A 16,582-nucleotide genomic window follows, 5' to 3' on the forward strand; every position below is an offset into this window, starting at 1 on the left:
GTGCTGACGTTCTGTTCCCCCACTCCTAGCAATGACTCAGCGTGGCTACGGTGAGGAAACCTATCTTGTCAGCACTGTGCCTCCCCCCGAGATCCCCAGTTGTTCTGTGTCTCCCACGCAGGGATCAGTGCTCACCGCATTCACAGTCTCCTGCAGCACTCCATGCTTGGCGGATTCATGTCAATCCAGTCATAACAGGCAGCTCACATACTGCTTCTATCTGAAATCAAGTAAGTCCTGAGGTGAACTGTTTGGCTAACTGCTTCTCTGTGTTTCTAACTAGCACTGTCAGTGTTGCTAACAAGAGATAAAAATTCTTCATGGAAAGGATTGTGAAGCACCGGCAGAGGCTGACCAGGGAAGTGGTTGAGTCACCATCCCTGGAGGTATTTAAAATATGCGTAGATGTGGTGCTTAGGGACATGGTTTAGTGGTGGACTAGCAGTGCTAGGTTAAAGCTTGGACGTGATCATCTTGAAGGTCTTTTCCAACCCAAACAATTATATGATCTATGATTCTACAAGCAAAAGCTTGTAGAATTCCACAAACAAAAGCTCTGCTCCCCCAGAAGACTGATAATGAGCCAATCAGGCCTGCATAGAGCAAGTCCAGAGTCCCCTGTTCTTAAGAACAGGAGGTGTCTATGTGGTGTCCAGTCAGTGATCCCTTCTTTCCCATTTCAGATTCTCTCCTGCACTGTGGCCCGGATCCTGAACTCTTCCAAGTTTATCTTCCTCTTGGAGAACAGGAAAATAATTTCACTTTATATTTGACAATTACTGTTAGCAACAACTTTGGTGATACAGTTCAAACCCACGCTTCAGTGAAGGTACACGATAGAATTACTTTATTTCAAGGTCTCTCAAATTGATGCCTGACCTGTGACTCAGGATTTGGAACTTCTTTCTATTTTATATGTATTACTTCCCTCTGTATTTGCCATAATCACCATTTTCCTATCTAACAGAGACTGTTCTTTGTATACTCAAGGTAGTCATAAGAATCTGTGACTGTTCATTTTCTAGGACGGAGGTTCAAAAGATGATCTAATTGGACATTGGGTGGCATAAGCTGTATTTAGTGGGTCTGGATTTACTCTATGTAGGCCCCAGAAAACTCCTGCTTCTGCCCCAGTGCCCCAGTAAGGCAACCCTAACCAGGCCACTCAAAATAAAACAAAAAACTGGAAACACATTTTTTTCCATCCCACTCTAGCTAGGCTGTCAATAAGATGATCATGGAAGCTGTTCGAAGGTAATTATAACAGTGTTGGCAATGTGAAGAGTACATCTGATTTCTTCATCAGGTTGGACAAGCAGACATGATTGATGGGAACTTGACCCTGCAGGCTTTTGTGTCTAAGAAAACAAACACCATCCTAAAAGATGGGAACCACAGCATGAGCCTCTTCCAGCTATACAAGTCCGTGACTTCAGTCCTTAACCAGGATACTCAAGGGGGAAGCTCTAACATGTCTTTACCGATGGACACACGAAAAGAGGTCAGCCAGACACTTGCTTCCTAGCAGTACAATGCAATATAATGCATTCTTCATATTCTTTGATGGCTGTTAAGTAATAAAAAGCTCATATGTCACCACCTGAAATCAATGGATGTTTCAAGTTTCCAGCATTTGGCTCAGTGCTTGGCACAGGATTCAGCTATTCCTCACCATTTGCCCACATAAATAATTTGGTTTATCATCCACCAGTAAAACAATTGATTCTTAATTGTTATTGCATTAACTTAAACTAATTTGGACAGTGTTTTGAAACTTAAAATCAACCTGATTTTCCTTAAACAATTTAAATCCAAATAAATAAAAGCCACTCCTGTGGGAGAAAATATCCTATCTGTTTTTCCAAAAAAAAACCTACTAGATGGCAGGTAATTTTACGTTGCTCATTTCAGCTACTGGTTTATGTTTCAGTTATAATCTTATATTTGTGCAGTGCTTTGAGTGTCTAAGATGAAAACACCTAGAGAAATGCAATGTATCCTTCAATTATGATTCATCATTTGAGTAACATCAATCATACATGGCTCTGCTTCCTCTGAAAGTGGTACTTATACAGTAATTCCCATAAACTAGTACAAATTTTCACATTTAATTCTCCTTGCTATTAATAGATGTTAAGTGTATAAATTTTCTGTGTTGGGAGACAATATAAAATCCAGGATTATACAGTTACTAAGGCAAGTGGCACCTTGTCATTAGAACTAATATCAGTTCAAATGATCCTTGTTGTGGAGTCTTACTCTACAGCATAATTTACAAGAAGCCTGCCTGTCATTATACAACATTACTTGCACAGTCCTAATTAGCATCTTATTCTTTTGCCTAATTATCTTTTTTCATCCCAAGCTCCGAGGGCTGATGCTGACAACTCTCTCTGCTGTTAATGTCACATCAATGCAGACAGCTCTTAAGATGTCAGAAGTATTGAAAGAAATCACTTACAGGAGTGAAGAGCTGTCTGTCTCAGCACAGGTAAGAAGCAATTCATCTTATATCTCCTCACACGAATAGCGTAGACTCTACTGCATCCCACTGACCTTGGGAGAGTTTTGGTGTCTTACAGTTACCTGTTCTTTACCCATTTTTTCAACTGTACCAGCATATGTATTTTGACCAGAAGAGAACACATTGTGCTGTTCAGAGCATGTGAATTTGCACTCACAGATATTGTCTCAGCAACCACCACAATCCAGTCTATGACTGTCTGGCCAGTTACATTTTATGATACACCTTTAAGATGGAAAACTTAACTTCTACTCAGAGGCATGTTAGGATGTATATTTCATCTTTTAAAGCGCTCTTAGAATCCTGAAGAAAAAGAGCTCAGGAGGGTTTTTCTAGAATTGCCCAAATCCATTGGTCCCTGATCCGTGCAGTGCCACAAAATGCCTGTAGGCAAGTTATCAGGGAAGCAGGAACATGACAGCACCCCGAAGAACTGGGCATAAATGCTCAGAATACCCTCAGTAAAGTATTTATTGAATCTTATCTGGCAGCATGGCATTAAGTAGATGATGCTATTTATGCATAAGGAGTGAGCACATGGCAGGACAGAACAAACTGTCACTGGGGAAGTTTCCCAAACACATTGGCAACAAAAAGAGCTGTCCTGATTTCTGATGTATTACACAGTTGCAGCCAGACAATGGCTTGGGAGCATTTCAGCAGTACATGGTTAGCTTCGGCAAGACAAGAACATAGCTCAGATTCAGCGCTCACCCTACAGTAAGGCTGCTAACTGTTTGCAGACTATGGGAATGGATATGTTCAAGCTTGCAATGAATTTGCTTGGCTCTCTCACCACCCCAGTCTGAAACTTGGCCAGTGCTTTCACAATCACAAAGCAATCACTGGCTGCATTTGGGCACAAAACAGAAATTGTAAAACTCATTCTTGTTTGGCATTTGGTACAGTACAAGGCCCAAAGTATTACTTGCTGGCAATTCAATAGCGTTTGTGGGAACTGAGACTGAAATGCACATGCACTGGACAATATGATGATATTTTTCGTATGCACCACCCAAAAATATAACCTAATTTACTCCATTTACCTAAACTGTATCATTGCCTAGTGTTTGACAGACAAGCTTCCTTCTGATGCTACTCATCTTTTTTATTGATGAAATCTGTAGAAGCAGGCTGCATCTTTCAGGTCTAGTTAGTATACCACCATGTTAGTATACCATCTAGTATATCATCTTTATTGGCGTTTGTGGTATTACTCCAGCACAAATAATTATAGCAAAAACAGTGTTAGCCACAACTACTTCCATGAGATTACTTATGTTGCAATATTCAGTAAATGACACAAGTGCCACTTCTGTCATTTGCAGTACCAATACATAAACTTTTCCCCTTGCTCCCCATGCAGGTGGAAGCTAGCAACACTCTAAAAGAGGTCAGTGCTTCCCTGCTCAGTGTAAACACAGAGGACAGCAGAGATGACCAGCAATTAAGAGATGCAGCTAACTATCTATTTAATGCGGTGAGCAATGTCCTTAAAGCTTCTGTACAAATCAGAACTGCAAACAATTCAGTGCCAGAGGCAGAACAGGTAATTTTCTTTTGGTCTAGTTTGTTGTACATGAATTTTTGCTTTGGGAAGATTTTAAGGGTTCTACTGCCACTCACATTTTAAAACTGGCGTTGGGTAGGGTTCATTGCCACACCATGATGGACTTGAATATCAAAGGAACCTTCTCCCCAGTTAGACCTGTTGGACTGAGTGGTCTGCTAATGAAGATGACAGAAACCTCTAGATTTGTTACATTTAAAACAGAACAGGACAGAGAACTGAAGAACACAGCATCAGTGTGCACGTGCAACCTCTAACGGATGACAAGCACACACAGATCTTTTTATCAGATTTGATTCCTCTCCTTTTGCCCCATGATTCAAAGAAGCCACATGTATTCAAAACTCATGATTGGCTCCAGTGCTTCAAAGCTGAAATCAGCTCTGGTTGCTGCTTACTTTTTTTCAGAAAGCCCACACTGATTTTCTCTTCAGAATTATGCAACTTGTTTATTTTGTCCTATCCTTTCCTGTATGTGTGTGAATTGTCACAGTTGCCTTTGTGTGCTTCCTGGCCTGAACACACTTTGCAAGGGAGTAAGGCATGAAACAAATCTAAACTAAGAGAAAAGGTTACGAACTATTCAAACCCCCCCCCCCCCCGCATCACACACTAATAACACACAATTAGGTCTTGCATTTGCAAGTAACTACATACAGAAGTGTGCAACTAAAGGCCATTAATGTAGAGAAGTGCAGGAATATATTTCATTAAATTGATGTAATTTTTGTATTTATTCTCAAATGTCAATGTGTAGAAGTTATAAATAATATAATATAAAAGTAAAAGCTGTAAGATATATTTATTTGCTGCCTGCAATGTTTTAGTGAGAATTAGAGAAATTGAACTGCTGACTAGAATAACTTTCTCTGAGATTAAGAAGCGCATCACCATGTTTGCCAGCTTTGTAAGACTTTGTAAGAAAATTAGCATTTGATCCTTAAAGGTAGAAAAGGCAAATAATGTGTAACTCGGTGATTCTGAGGAGCTTCATTGCAAGTTTCCACCTCTAATCCTTTTCCAGAGTTCAGCAGCACACCAGCTCCTGAATACAATTGAAAATCTACAGAGCGCCCTTCTGTTTGGGAAAGAACCGGATGACGAACCAACTGTCCTCACCACTCCTTCTGCCTTGCTGTATATACACAGGTAACAGTGATAGTCTCTCCCATCTAGGCTCCTCATAGTTAATCAAATTTGCCCCAAATATTGATTTCATTGCCCTTAAATGGAACCATCCAGCAAAATATTCTGGCATAATGACAACCTCAGCACTGCAATGAGGCTGTCATTACTAACTGATAGTGAGAACAGCTTGGACTCCAATTAGCTTCCACAAAGTCGCCTTAGAATTTCTCATGTCTTCTTTGACCAATGGGAAATTTACCTCTATTTCCTAGATGAGGCAATAGCTCTTTACCTTTGAAATTATGTGGAAAACTCATGTCAGGCCAGATAAGGTGTTTTGGTTTATTTTCCAAGTTGCCAACAATGACATGTTATATCGAATTGTAACCAGCTTAGAAAAGAAAATATAATCATGAGGAGCCTGACAAGCATTCTCCATTCCCTATAATCATCCCTAAATTGTTTCTCGAGAGCCTGGTTTGCATCCACCTTTAATTGTGCATTCAAATCACGAGTGTGTTCTCAGAGAAACCAGGCACGTCTTCCACGTCAGTACATCTATTTGGGTAAAACTTCCAGAAACACAAATTCCACTCCTTTTTTGATGATTCTATGGATGTGGAGTACTACGTCAGGGACAGAGAGCATACAAAGTATTTACTGGCAGAGTTAGATGTAGTTTTCCAGCTAAGCTGTACCTATGAAGTGAGAAACCTTTTCTCTAGATATAAGTTTACACTGTTGAGGGGAGAGAGTGTTTTTTCCTTTTATCTTTTATTCTGTTTTGCTTGTGTCTAATCCTAACTGGACAGACTACAAACAGAAAACATAGATGGCACATCCATCAACATCTGCAGTTCCAGCTCTGCCAGCTTTAGCCTCCCACCTGCTTCTTCTCTCAGTGTTTTAGGAGTTGATGATGAAACAGTGGATATAAGGGCAAGTAAACAGCTTTTATCTGACTCAATCTGATATACAACTTAATTCTTGGTCGAGTGGTTTTAGAATCCTTTTTCCTTTTACAACAAATACACAAGCACACAGGTCATCTCTTCTGTCATGCCCAGAAAATAATTTGAAATATTTTTGATCAAAAAGCCATCACTTATCTTAATTGCCTGAGACTGGTTCAGCAAGCTAAGAAGGGCGCCATCAGCCCCTCACGTACACTCCTGATTCATACTTGCATAGCTAGAGAACACAATGGAGTGAATCAATATCTATAAATCTATTTAATGCTCCAAGGAGACTGCAACAGCACAGAGTCCATATCACCATTAAAACTAACCTGCAGCAGCCCCGTTCCATCCTAGCTAAAAATAAATGAGTTTGAGCCACCTAGATCCTGCAAGACACAAAAGGCCTGTGAATGTTCTGATGATAACACATTACTCATCTGAATTAGGATATGTTATTTTTTCCCTCAGAACAATAGATTGTACATTATTATAATATTTTTATAATAAATTTTCTAAAGATCTCTCTGCTCCATTTGACATTTTCAGGAAGCCTCCACAATACCTGCAAAATACACGTAGGTTTTCATTGTGTCTTCTCCAGCTCTGCTAAAAATTATCCAGAGCCCACTGAAACCAATTAAAACACATCCATTGACTTACCCGAGCATTAAGAGAGCCTCTCATTGGACTGACAGCTCTAATGTGCTCTTCTGTGCATTGCTATTGCAGTAGAAATTCCAAGAGGGGTGTCAGAGTCTAGCTTTGGTGGAGCTACTTTGAAAGTGTCTTCTGCGATTACATTTTGTTATCTGGTATCTAAAAGGGAAAAGGGTTACCATTAACGGAAAGCAATATACATTGTTATACACATACCACCTTTCAGAATCAAAATCACTTTCCAGGGCCGCTTTTGGCCTAACTTATAGATAAGGTAGCTTCTTATTTAAATCTGGATGCAGGCTTCTTTAAAGTTGACTGTTGTTTGGGTCTGAGTTTAAGCTTTATCTGTTTAGGAATTTAGTGTGAATATAATGAAATACTAACAATAGCTCAAAGCTCTTCATTAATGTCTTGCTAATAGATGGTGAGCTTTGCCATGAATCCATTTTTCTCCAGCGACACTAGTTTTGACATCAGTGGAACAGTCGGAGGTCTAAGTCTTACTGGTCCAGATGGCTCGATCATACCGGTCAGCAATCTCAAAGAAAACATTGAGGTAAACCCACTATTTCCTATCATTCTCTCTGTTTCCCTTTTTTCCTTTCTCAATTTACAAACCGTCATTTTTGCTGTCTTCTGTGAAGTGACTGCAAATGATGGTAGTGTATAATGGGATCATAGTGTCTGCATTTATGATGGAAGGATTTGTGTGATTTTAAGAATGAAATTGCAAATATTTATTTTTTTTAAAAAAAGAAGCATCTTACTCTTCATTTAAATGGATGTGAGAATGCTAATTGTTATGGAAAATTACTTCAGATTACAGTCAGCACAAAACACAGTGTAATGTCTGATTTCATTATCAAATAACTGTATGTTCCTACTGTGACTGCTTGGACTTCCTAGCCCATGTACCAGCTGACATCTAAATCATTCATATATGCACTTTGTGTTTCACTTATAATCTCAGGTTTTTTGTTCAGAAATGGACCAAAGGTCATGAACTTTGTGGTGAGTCTACATAGGTTTCAAATGAACTTTTCAGAGTAGCTAACAGTATCAAGAAAATTACTTTAAAGCTAATATTTTTCGCGTGCTGTGCTTTCCTTATGTAGTGAAAAAACATTATCTACTATGTGGCTGTATTGTGCTTATAGATAGAAAGCGCAAGATGCTTTGTTGTATATAAAGCTATGTCTTTCTGTCTAAAACCAGATAATATTACCAAGGCTTTCAGCAGCTCAGGAAGATAGGATTCTGTTAAATCTGGGCAATTTTAGCACTTTCCAATTCAATGTTACCTCAGAAAACACATCTATAGTGATCCACCTGGAATCCGAACGCGACATTCCACTAATACTCTACTTAGGATATGGTTATCGTCCAAATGAAACCAACTATGATATGAAAAATCATCTGTTCTACAACAAAACAACTAGAGGTAAGACAACTTCTTAGTGACCTGTGAACTTGTGAATTCTGGGCTTCTGTAAGATTTTTCACCACCCACAGCAAGAGAAGGGCAGTCAGTACAGTGAGTGCTCATGCGCAGCTTTACAGCACACGCATCTATTTGCAGAATGAGCCTGGACCATGAGTTCAGACCTAACTGGAATAAAACTTCTCAAAGGAGTTTCCATCTGTCATATTTCAGTGTTCCAGTTCTCTAGCATACAGCGTTCACTAACAGGAGCTGAGAGTGGGATGCTTTGAACAATTAGTCAGTTCAGTTTGTTGATTTGATTATACACAACACAACTGCTTACTTCTGAATTAGCATTTCTATATATATTGAAACTAAAATATTTATGTTCAAGGTGAGACAAACGCTTGGGTTCTTAGCCCAGAAGAACTCATTTTTGGAGAGGGAACCTACTATTTCATGGTTTTACAAGATATGGAAATGGATTCCACAGTTTACGAAAGGGTAACTATAGCTGTCACTTGCTTTGCATCCCGCTGCGTATTCTGGGATGAGCACCAGGGGAACTGGAACAGCTATGGATGTCACGTAAGTAAAGCAAAACAAAACCATGTTTATATGATTTACTTCAAAGCTAGCCCTTATAACCACCATCCTGTGGTAATATGATAGCACTGAACTCAAACCATAAAGCAAAATAATTCTGACATGTTTTAATAAAGTGAAATTTTTCAGAGTTTAGTCACACCACACTAAGCTTCAAATGACACTTCCATTTCAATTCCTTGGGATGGGCTTCTATAAAAGAAGAAACAGAATCGTTCTGACAAGGTTGTATTATATTTTAACACCTGTTCCTGGCTAGTCATTAGAATTAATATTACTATCAGAACTTCAACAATTCTTTTCTGTATAGCACTTCTCGACACTAACTTACCAGTTTCAGCATAGACTTTTCATTTACTTGATAAGTTACTCAATACTTTGAAGCCTAACGTTTAATCAGGTAATTTTTCTGGTTTTCAGGTAGGACCAAAAACAAATCCTAGAAGTACACACTGTCTCTGCAATCATCTGACCTTCTTTGGGAGCTCCTTCTTTGTCTTACCCAATGCCATAGATGTTAGCAAAACTGCAGAGCTATTTGGCACATTTGTGAACAACCCTGTGGTGGTGACAACTGTAGGATGCATCTTTCTGATATACGTGCTTGCAGTTATTTGGGCTCGAAGGAAAGACATCCAGGATGATGCCAAAGTAAGTTTTCAGCCAATAAAGACAGAATGTGTTTAGGCCACTTCCCGCTTTGCCTAGCCCCTTTTAGTAGGAATCCTTCAATCAATTCTACCTTCTCTGTAACTTTCTGTTTACTGGTAAGTATATGCATTGCTCACAAGATGACAAATTCCTATCCACAGCTTTAAGGAATCCACACTAGCAGAACAGCTAACATCACTAGTATCGTGTCACTCTGCAGGTGAAAATCACAGTACTGGAAGACAATGACCCCTTTGCTCAATATCGTTATCTTGTGACAGTTTTCACAGGACACCGCCGTGGTGCAGCCACAACCTCCAAGGTATCAATGGCACTGTGTGGGGTAAGACAGTTTATGCATTCCTTGTAGAGAATGAGATGGATAATGGAGGATCTGAGGTTATTAAACAAAACAGCTCAAATGCAGAAAGACAGAAAGTCCTCAGATTTGATGAAAGGAGAAAGAGCGTGCCAGGTGAATAATCATACATAGGACAGAGATGTGCAAGTCTTGATTTTGCCAATTTATCCTCCAGGTGACTCTCACCCTCTATGGACTGGAAGGAGAGAGTGAACCACACCATCTAGCTGATCCCAATACACCAGTCTTTGAACGTGGAGGAGTGGATGTTTTCCTACTCTGTACCTTCTTCCCTCTTGGGGAGCTTCAGAGTATTAGATTGTGGCATGATAACTCAGGAGACAGTCCATCCTGGTAAGTGGAGATCTGGAGATCCTGGAGAGTAGAGATCCATCAAGATTTTTTATAATGATAACAGATTTCCTTTTCTAGCACTTGAAAATTACCCTTTCTACAAATCTAGAAAGGAAGGAAGTGTTAGTTTCTCATTTTTGCAGATGAATAGATTAAATCATAGTCTAAACTGCAGGAAAAGGAGTGTTTCCCATACCCTGTGTCCAGTAGAGGATGGGATGTGTTCTGTGCCTTACAGTTTAGACACAACCTAAGAAGTTAAAGGCCAGAATTTGTCTTCCATAATCCAGTTGAGTCTTGAATTTTATACTACTCAGTTACATGTGAATGTGCCCTCTATGTTTTTCTAACAGGTATGTGAATCGAGTATTGGTCCACGATCTGGCATGGGATCAGAAATGGTATTTCCTCTGTAACTCTTGGCTATCTGTTGATATTGGAGAATGTGTCCTTGATAAAGTGTTCCCAGTAGCTACAGAACAGGACATGAAGCAGTTCAGGTACCCTCTGTTTTATGTACTTTCGCACTCCTGGTAGCAATCAGTCTAGAAAAGCAAGCTTGCAAAGGAATATCAAACTCAAGAAAAAATGAAAATAAGGAAGGTCTTTCTATTGCGTTCAAAGGGCTCTGAACAAAGAAAAGAGGAGGAATGATTAAGTAAGTCTAATCATTATGCTAACAGTAATACCACACTGGAATTATTGGTGTTAAAGAAGGATAGCCTGACAAGACCTACAGCAACCCAAGCATCTTACCTTCTCTTGTGTATAATTTCTTTTATAATTTGCATAGAAATTGCTAATGATTAGCTTTCCCTCCAGGGTGTGGCTAGAAGGAGAGATATACGTAGCTACAACCATTCCATGCAAACCACGCTCTGATATTTGGCAATTTATCACAATTATTATTTCTTCTAAGAGTGCCTAGAAGCAGGAACAGGTCAGAACCCTGAACTGCAGCTCTGTTCTTCCCTCTCCTCCTTCCTAGCAATCTGTTTTTCATGAAGACCTCCAAAGGTTTCCAGGATGGGCACATCTGGTACTCAGTTTTCAGCCGCTCTCCACGAAGTTCTTTCACACGAGCCCAGCGCGTGTCATGTTGCTTCTCACTGCTTCTGTGCACCATGCTGACCAGCATCATGTTCTGGGGAGTGCCAAAGGACCCAGCCGAGCAGAAAATGGATTTGGGTAACAATCCTCTTCATTGCTTAGGCAGGGGAATAGAGACACAGCACAATCTAGAAGTAGGACAGTTGAACAAATGGGCTTTGTCACAAGAGAGATCTGATTGTTCACGAGGTTATTTTTGCTTCTCGTCTCTGTTTGATCTTGACAGGTAAGATCGAGTTCACGTGGCAGGAAGTGATGATTGGTTTTGAGAGCTCCTTCCTCATGTTCCCCATCAACCTGCTCATTGTGCAGATCTTCAGGAATGTACGACCCCGGCCAGCCATGAAAGGGAGGGAGAAGAAGCCAAGAAAGAATGGTCGAGTGTCCCCAAGCCCACCTCCCACACCACAGGTCACCCAGGCTGTCTCCCTCACTCCAGAGGCGGTGATAAAGGCAAGTCCCTGGGGTTGCACCCTAGAGAATCCTGCACTGCCCTCTGCTGCCATGCACTACCTGACATCCTCAACTCAACAGCAGAAATTTTCTGTGCCAGATGCCCTTCAGCTTGTTAGAAGTGAGAAGCCAATTACGCACTGGTGCAAAGCACTCAATTACCCATCTACCTGGAATCCCCAACTTAAGACCTTCTTATGTACATCCCAGCCCTTGCACAATTTTATGTGCATGACTGTTCAAGGCTTAAAAGCAAACATTAAGCAAGACAATGAAGATAAAACGTAGCATAGACCCCATCTTTCTCAGCTTATGTCCTCGGGCAGGTAAGCTGTACTTTTGAATCCTGAGAGTTGTCTTGCTGAATACATTGAAATGTGCCTGTCCCGTCCAGCACTGCAGGATGTGCTATCCATATCCGTTCTGCAGGTTTTAGCCACAGGTGCAGCTCCCAGCCAGCAGTGCCTTCAGATCACATCAGCTTAAGTCACTCCACTCAGAGTCATTGTTGCACTGCTGCTGTGTTTTTTAGGATATAAGAAGAATTGCCAACTCACTTTTTAAAGCCCTGAGGACTCCAGCTGTCACTTCAGTATCAGCTCTTGGAAAATCAACTAACATCAATACACTTTTGGCACTGGTTGAGGACATTATCTGCCAGCAGAACAGAGCTGGGCAAGAGTTTTATGATGAGAGCAAAAAGAAGGATGACCCTATAATTGTCACATTAGGCACTTCGGCTATGCAAGGTAAACAACACAATGTGGCATGCCTACTGAATCCTTTATAGCGAAAATGACAGTAACGCTGGATGTGAGACCCAAGCTCTTCTTTCATTCTGACTCAAAGGCCATTAGAGGTTCATAGAATAGTTGAGGTTGGAATGGATCTCTGGAGATTGTCTAGTCCACAATCCTAGTCAGAGCGGGATCAGCTGGAGCAGGTTGCCCAGGATCATGTTCAGTCGGATGCTGAGTATCTCCAAGGATGGAGACTCCACAAATAGAATAGTTGAGGTTGGAATGGATCTCTGGAGATTGTCTAGTCCACAATCCTAGTCAGAGCGGGATCAGCTGGAGCAGGTTGCCCAGGATCATGTTCAGTCGGATGCTGAGTATCTCCAAGGATGGAGACTCCACAAATTTTCTGAGCAACCTCTTCCAGTGTCCAATCCCTCTCACAACCCAAAAATTTTTCCTTATGTTCAGATAGAATTTCCCATGTTTTAATTTGTGCCTGTTGCCTCTTGCCCTTTCACGGTGCACCACTGAGTGCTCAACTGAGTAAAGACACTGTGAAATTTCTATTTCTTATGCTGCAGAATTAAATGTTAGCTAACAGTCTGGCTTTGCAGCAGGATCAGTATCTAAAAGCATAGAGTCACAAATATCAGTTGTTCCACAGTATTTCTGTCTTGTCCTGTTTTTCTTCTCGGCTTTGTGATGTTTTCAGTTTGACTCAACTTAGGCATTCATTCATTTTCAATTAGATAATATATGAGTAAACAATCCCACTGATTTCTTTAAGACTTGCATTTAGCTTTTCCAATTAGTGTTCCAAACTACTAATTGCACAGGTAAACTATGAACAAATTAACTTGATCTTATCTGACTTCTTGTTAAGGTTTAGGACCTCTGTCTTACTAAGTTGCCTCCTGGCGACAATTCCATCAGAGAAGCATTAAAACTCTGGTATTAAATCTGCTTTTTCAAATGTTACTCTTCACTTTTTCACATTCAGAAGCTTTAGCTCCAGTTCTGCTCACCTTTGTACCGTACAGTATTTTAATCTAGCGAAACCTCTGCTGATTTTGTTGGAAAAAATCAAATAATTCTTTACTTGCAGAAAAACCAAAAAGCTCAACTCCAGAGAAGGGAATGTGTGAACAACTGAAATACAGCGATTACAACCGCTGCTTGTACATGCAACTCCAGCATGTACAGATGGAGCTGGAATTACTAGGGCCCCAGAAATTTCAGACACCTCAGAGTTACACACAAGCTGTTCAGCAGGTTCAGCACATGAAGAACCTCCTGGAGAGCCACATCTGCTCATCAGCGTCCATCAGTGAGAGGTAACCTAGTTCTCATCTCATTTGCAGTGCAAAGCAAATTCAGGTCATGACTTCAAAACTGGTGAGGATGACAGAGTCCAAATAATTAATGTTTAATATGTGCTAGATAACCATCATTATAGCAGTAGAAACAAAGTATTACTATTATACTGTTGTAGGAGCAACAAAAACTTTCAATGCACAATGAACTGCACACAAAAGCCATAATGACAGATCATTGCTCTCCGTCGTTATTGCCTCCAAAATTGAATGTTAGAATACAATGCCACATGATAGTAAACTGGGATAATCACCAAGTTTCAAAGTCTCAGGCGTCTCTTAAAATGTATGGATAAAGAAAAATTAACAAGCAGGCAAAAATATTTCAGTGAAATATGATAGTTAAGTCAGATGTATTGAAGAGAATACTACTAATTATCTTTCTGACCTTCATGATGATCACAAGAGATGCATCCAGCAGCTAAAATGTTCTCGTGGTTTTATTTGTCAACATTCCTATTGGATGTTTAACTATGTATGAACTGAGAAGTAAATAAACCCATCATATTTGTTTTGATTATAGCTGATCGCTGCACACTTCCTTATATTTTTGCTCATTGTACTTTTTTTCTATCTATGTCTCCTATATAATTGTGTTAGTTAAAAGAATTTAGACTATTTTGATTGAGATTTTAAATTATAAGATATTGCCTATCACCTCTGAACCCAAAGACTGGGATTTTGGCTTTTGTTCCACTGCAGACTGATTTTTTCATTTCTGGTTGTCTCTCAAGGTGTTCTCTTATTCCAAGCTTCTCTGGTGACAGCAAGAAAAGTTATTCTTCCAAAGGCCTGCCCTGGTGGTTTGTGTTCATTGCTTGGTTCCTTGTTGTAGCCACCAGTGGAGTATCTGGGTTCTTTACCATGCTCTATGGGCTGCATTACGGCAAGGAGAACTCCATCAAGTGGCTGATCTCCATGGCCATCTCCTTCTTGGAAAGTCTTTTTGTCACACAGCCCTTAAAGGTGAGATCCTTAGAAATACAGACACTGGCCAATAAGAACTCATTCTACCATCATTTCAGGAAGACAATGTATTGTGTTCTAAAGAACCACAGGATTTCATCTGTAAAATGAGAATTATCTGCCCTTAAAACAAAGGCTAGCGTGTTTTGTCGTCTTTTGCTGACATTAACTCCATTAGTTTTATCTCCCTTGTTGTGTCAGAGTTTCTTAGGTTTCTGATGAGTGAAGATGGGGCATATGGCAAAAACAGTTTAGCTGGATGGACCCCAGTGATGTGCACTGTTCTCTTCTTTATGAGCTTCAGCTGCATGAGCTCAACAAAGCTGAAGCACAGTTGTTCTCCTGAAGTGCTTGGATCCAAAGTGATCCAGCTCAAAGCCTGAGCTTCTTTATATGAAGTGAGCGTATCATGAGTCTATAGCTAATTCCTTCCAGGTGCTGGGATTTGCTGCTTTTTTTGCTCTGGTTCTGAAGAAGGTGGAACATGAGGATGAAGAAAACACAGCTATTAACGGGCCTTTATCTACACCAGGTAACTGTGTGTAAAATGAAAAAATTATTACAGAAAGTGAAGCATTCTCTAAGTTTTTGAAATGCTTTATGCACAAATATGTGACTCAGCTCAACTGAGAACTTTACTGGTTATCTTTATATCCTGAATCTTAGCTAACAAGGTTAGCAGAAATCACTAAATCCACAAGTGCTGTGACTATGTGCCTACCCGTTAGCATTGCCAAGATCAAGGTGAAAGTGGAAACAAACCTAAATAACTCATTTTGTACCTGTTGGAGAAAATATTAAAATAAAAATTAATGAATTAGTGCTATTAGTATGCAGTAACCACGCTTCAATATTTTAGCTCTCATGTCAGACATAAAATAAATCAGGTACACAAGGAGGCTTGTTTTAGCTCTGTGCAGATATCTGAGTATTCATGGGATGGCTTACAACAAAACCTGTAACTACTCCTCAACCTACTGAAAACAAACATGAGATCCAGTGCAAAATGGATAGATCTTTATCTGACTCGTAGATCTTTATCTGACAAGCATATCTAAAACTCCAGTTCTCTCTCAAAGAAATTTCCACCTCCTGTAAGTCTTATGATATTAAAGTCCTCAATACACACAGTTTTCCACAACCACAATTATCTTTATTACTCCCATAAACCAAATAGTGGCTTCCACAATCACAATCACCTTTAAAAAGAAGTTGATAGTAGCAGACAGGAGTCCTAGGGCACAGCAAAGAATCCTGATCAACAGCTTCCTTCCTGATCAGTCTCAGACTCTGAATACATCACCTTCTGAGATGCTCAGCCTAGAGAGAGACACTTGGACTGTATCTGGACCTAAGCTTAATACACTTAAGTATTTGTGACCTCCTTCCCTCCTCACTGTTTGCCTTACTACACTAATCGTTAAAATCACATCTCCTGTTTTCCTAAGGGAAAGTATTAAATAGAAATGTTTCCTTATAATGCTTAAAGAAAGAAAAAGCAGGACATAGATGATCTGATAAATAATCCCAGGTTTTACTGCTCTCACACACAGGTGACTCAAATCCTCTCTTTGGAGCCCGAAGGGACAGCGGAAGCAATATTTACCGGCCACCTCCTAAGGCTGATGTTGAGAAAATGAAAATCAGCTGCATGAAGGAGCAGAAAGCATTTGCCCTCCTCAGGGAAATCCTGGGTATTATACA

General features: G+C 40.1%; 1 protein-coding gene across 1 annotated transcript in view; it reads left to right on the forward strand.

The window, feature by feature from the left end:
- Positions 1-16,582, forward strand: part of LOC104059400 (polycystic kidney disease protein 1-like 2) — a 46,742-nt gene that overhangs the window by 21,280 nt on the left and 8,880 nt on the right. The window contains exons 16-36 of the mRNA XM_054079070.1: positions 30-230; positions 684-829; positions 1,307-1,501; positions 2,366-2,491; positions 3,891-4,073; positions 5,119-5,243; positions 6,035-6,161; positions 7,263-7,397; positions 8,057-8,282; positions 8,659-8,852; positions 9,291-9,521; positions 9,742-9,843; positions 10,058-10,236; positions 10,590-10,736; positions 11,225-11,424; positions 11,573-11,799; positions 12,332-12,548; positions 13,645-13,873; positions 14,647-14,878; positions 15,314-15,410; positions 16,432-16,572. Of these exons, the coding sequence (XP_053935045.1) occupies positions 30-230; positions 684-829; positions 1,307-1,501; positions 2,366-2,491; positions 3,891-4,073; positions 5,119-5,243; positions 6,035-6,161; positions 7,263-7,397; positions 8,057-8,282; positions 8,659-8,852; positions 9,291-9,521; positions 9,742-9,843; positions 10,058-10,236; positions 10,590-10,736; positions 11,225-11,424; positions 11,573-11,799; positions 12,332-12,548; positions 13,645-13,873; positions 14,647-14,878; positions 15,314-15,410; positions 16,432-16,572 (3,660 nt within the window). The remainder of the gene's footprint in view (positions 1-29; positions 231-683; positions 830-1,306; positions 1,502-2,365; positions 2,492-3,890; positions 4,074-5,118; positions 5,244-6,034; positions 6,162-7,262; positions 7,398-8,056; positions 8,283-8,658; positions 8,853-9,290; positions 9,522-9,741; positions 9,844-10,057; positions 10,237-10,589; positions 10,737-11,224; positions 11,425-11,572; positions 11,800-12,331; positions 12,549-13,644; positions 13,874-14,646; positions 14,879-15,313; positions 15,411-16,431; positions 16,573-16,582) is intronic.

Source organism: Cuculus canorus, chromosome 13 (assembly GCF_017976375.1).
Source record: "Cuculus canorus isolate bCucCan1 chromosome 13, bCucCan1.pri, whole genome shotgun sequence".
In the NCBI taxonomy this organism is placed as follows: Eukaryota; Metazoa; Chordata; class Aves; order Cuculiformes; family Cuculidae; genus Cuculus; species Cuculus canorus.